Genomic DNA, 3,866 nt, shown 5'->3' with positions numbered 1-3,866 from the left:
AGGCTTGTGTAAGAACGAAACTTCGATTAATAATGGCAACGTCTCCCAAAAGTTCTGGTTCCGATCCATTGCGGAACACTTGGCCATGCCACGGCCAAGGACGACGATCACTATCTGCTTTCAGAGGAGCTTCATTACGCTTGCCACATGTTGCAAATTCATCATCATCAATCACAATATCTAACGTTCGTTGTATCCACGGTAGAAAATATGCAACATCCATATAAACCGCATAACTATAACTATCCACATTGGTTCTTCCTAATTTTCCATGGCTTACAATTCCTCGGAGAAGCCACACGCCATTTTTCTGGATGTATAACCCACCTCCACTATCGCCTCTTCCAACTGATGTTCCATTTCGGAAACCAGCACAAAACGCCATCCTGTCGAACAGAGAATTACTGTAGAAAGGTACATCTGAATTTCGACAGTGCTCGCTGGAAACAATGGGCATTACGGCATGCTGCAGCTCGGGGGGCAGTTCGCCATTTTCATTCAGTCCCCAACCGGGTGAGTATCCATTTTTTCCAACAATTGCAGCCTCCGAAGCGTCACCTCTCCAGAAACAGATTGGGCGTATGTAGTTATTGAACTCGATTCCAGGCTGAGCAACTTTGAGCAGCGCAATATCATAGCGAACATCATCGGTTTGATAGTTTTCATGTCTCACAATGGACTTGACTGCAAATTGACGAAGCAAAAAGCCTGGAAGCTCTATATTGGAGATTCCCAGGTATACCAACATCTCAGACGGTACCAACTTCGTATGCTTTTCACGTGGGTAGGTGCAATGAGCGGCGGTGATCGTGTAGAATTTGCTGACCACGGTAAGTCCACAAGCATACGCCGGCTTGTTACGATTGATACGATGGTACAGAGCCCCATGCCAGGGCCACTGACCAAGCAACGAAGGTGTTGCATGCATCACCAGCTCTTGGGGCACTACAGCCGCAACTCCACATTGATGATGGTCACTCGCTGTGGATAAAAATAAACAGAGTTTTAACATTTTATAATTATTATCGATAAGAAAAATGTCATCATGTTATAACTGCTCAGTCTGACCAGTGCTTTACTTACCAGCTGCCCGAATTGATACGATTAACGTAATTGCAAGCAGGACCATGCTATTCCGTTTATTTCCCATTTTGAACTGTTTCGGTAGAAGCTACGACCACGCTACTTATGGAGTGTTCTTATCGCCACGGTGCACAGTGGTTTAAAAGTTCTAAACCGTGCGTTTAATTATTTACGTGAAAACCGACTATTTTGGACATTCAGTGTCTTTGGAGAAGATTATGCACATGATAAGCTCGTTCTTTTGAACTTGTCTCAATGATTTCAACGTGCACAAGTCAAAAATAATAGCGGTGTTGGTGGTGCTGTGGTAAGCGCGACTGCCTCACTCCAAAGGGCATGGGGTTTAATCACCGACGGGATTTTCTGAGACATAAAATCTCTGACTTGGTGCCCGGTTCATGAGTTGATGTGTCGATAGGTAGGGTCCAGGTGTGGTAGCGCCTCCCTGGTGTCGGTAGCATTGGTACTCAGTACGGAAAACAAGATCGACAGAAAACAAATCAATAATAGGGTAAGTGCACCAGTTTTGACCACAGTTTCCTTTTTTCCGTACCTGAGAAAAACGATTAAGTCGCAATCTTCGTGCGTTTTGGGCAATATGTATATGTACCCCTATGATTTTTTTTCCCTCAATTCGGGACAGAACACCACTGCGACCAGTAATTTGATCTATTGTAGTATATGTATCCCGTGTCATTAGTTTAGTGCATGTCGTATTACTCCATCACTATTGAGAAATGATGAAGTATTCGGTTTTGATACAGTTGTCATTCTTGCCTTCATCGCAAGGAATCGATTTTAATTGAAAGGTCCCGCTCTTTATACCAACACCCTCCAAAGACGCGCGCCCCTTTGTCAGTCAAAATTGGATTCCTTAGCAACAAAAATAAGCTATGACACCGATAATGACCATGCATCAGAACCCTAGTCTTAACCACTTCAAACTAGGCAACAACGAATAGAAGATTAGGAATCGCATAGGTGAAGACTAACTAACTCATTTTGTTCCTTGTTTCAAGATCATCCTCGATCCAGGCAACCCGAGGACATATCACTATCAACAAGACATAAAAAGTAACAAGGACTAAGATGTGTTCCTTTGATTACTGAAAAATCCTGTTCCCCTAGTTTGAAGTACTCAAGACTAGGAATCGGTGGTAGATCTTACATCCCATAACGTACCACGACAAAGTGATATGAGCCGATATTAGCTATGGGCAAATCACCCACGGTGCAGCTAATTATTGTTCAACTTACCCGTGCAGCAGCTGAATCCAAAAATGACCTTTCACCAACTGACAGGAAATGTGTAAGAAAAGTCATGACCTACCTAGTTATTATCCATCTCATATCTTCCCTCTCCTTTGGTATAACAGTTATAAAAAGTATTTTTACACAATAATTAATGATAATGAATTACTGAATCTTGATCCATCGCTTCCTGTTACCTCAATGCTCAGGTCCCACAGCATAGCCATCACCTGGTGCTTGATGATCGGTATGCCATCCGCCGAGTGCAGCAACTCGCGTTCTGTAATGATGAACAGTTCTTTGAACTGCTGCATCCGGTGGGTCAGCTTTCTGGCGTGCTCTGTTAGGAAAATCTCTAAACACTACAGCACTTCCTCCGAGTGTAGATAGTGTAAATCCAACACGTCTACATTGTTCAGCGTCAGCTTGTGCACCTCCATGATGGCATTCGAGGCCTTACTGATGTACACATCGATTTTGGTTCGATGAAGTCGGGTAACCTGGACATAGTACTTGGCCACCCCGGCCATGCCCCGCTGAATGGCATTCCGTGCTTTCTCGTGGCATTCGTTTTTCAGTTCCTGGTGGTCCTGGGACATATTGTGACATTCTTCGGCCGTTTTCAGGTGAAGATTGATGTCGTCTTCGCTGGATGACGGTACCTGCTGGACCGTTGGAGGCGGCGACGTTGAGGACGAAGGAAGTGGTTTCTGTTTTTCGGTTTCTGTTCGCTTCCCGTTCGCGGGCGATTTGGTTTCTCAGCTCTTCCTGAATGGAATTGTTTAGGACGGTTATAGTGTCGCTGAATTTGTGGGCATGTAGGATTTCTGCCAGGACTTTTTCGTCAATGATAGGATACATTTCGGCTAGCTTTTGACGAGTCATATGCGAGGCCAGATCTTGCGGAGCTTGCTTAACCCAGCCGTTGATTTCGCTTCGGTACGCCGTTAGGGCGTACTCCATTTCCATAATTTCGTTCAGGTTGGGGGAATCCTCGATGGTCTTTTTGAACAAAATGGGATACTTTTCCTTCGCTTTGCTGTGCCAATCGAGCATCTTTTTTTTTCATAAAATCTTGTTTTCCCCCTGCAGCTGTACATGGAATCCAAGAACGACAAATACAACTGTTCTGCCATTTTGGTAGCCATGAAAACCTTTGTTCGTTCATTGGTTAGTTCGTCTAAGGAGATGGCACCCGAGCCATGCTTATCCTTGAAAGTGGCGTGTAGCTGGCTTATGAGATTCATTCCCAACGTCACTTCCAGCACTTCGGGATCGTTTTGCAAATCTTCCGCTTTGTCTTTTCTTTTCGTTGTGTTCCGGGGTGATTTCGAGCTGACGCACGCTATGTCTGAAGGCACTTTTTTTGCAACATTCATGTACCTCAGATTTTTCTTCACAGGATGTTAGTATTGATTCTAACAATTTGATTTGTGATGGTTTTAAAATATTTCATCTTGGGTTTTTTGAGAACAAGTGATTTGAAGTTTACAAAGCCGATTATGAAGGCGTATATGGACTATTGACCATAC

At 44.0% G+C, this 3,866-nt stretch overlaps 1 protein-coding gene across 1 annotated transcript; it reads right to left on the bottom strand.

The window, feature by feature from the left end:
* Positions 1 to 276: 276 nt before the first annotated feature.
* Positions 277 to 2,648, bottom strand: LOC135707610 (transmembrane protease serine 3-like). Its single transcript, XM_065229474.1, has 3 exons — positions 2,504 to 2,648; positions 442 to 981; positions 277 to 386 (listed from the first exon to the last, which is right to left on the bottom strand). Exons 1-3 carry the CDS (start codon positions 2,646 to 2,648, stop codon positions 277 to 279), a joined length of 795 nt encoding a protein of 264 aa, XP_065085546.1.
* Positions 2,649 to 3,866: the final 1,218 nt, after the last annotated feature.

The sequence above is a fragment of the Ochlerotatus camptorhynchus genome, unplaced genomic scaffold (assembly GCF_037179485.1).
Source record: "Ochlerotatus camptorhynchus isolate MF236.1 unplaced genomic scaffold, CSIRO-AGI_Acam_v1.1 ptg000314l, whole genome shotgun sequence".
In the NCBI taxonomy this organism is placed as follows: domain Eukaryota; kingdom Metazoa; phylum Arthropoda; class Insecta; order Diptera; family Culicidae; genus Ochlerotatus; species Ochlerotatus camptorhynchus.
Note: the sequence above shows the minus strand (reverse complement) of the source record. Positions and strands in the feature narration are given on the sequence as shown.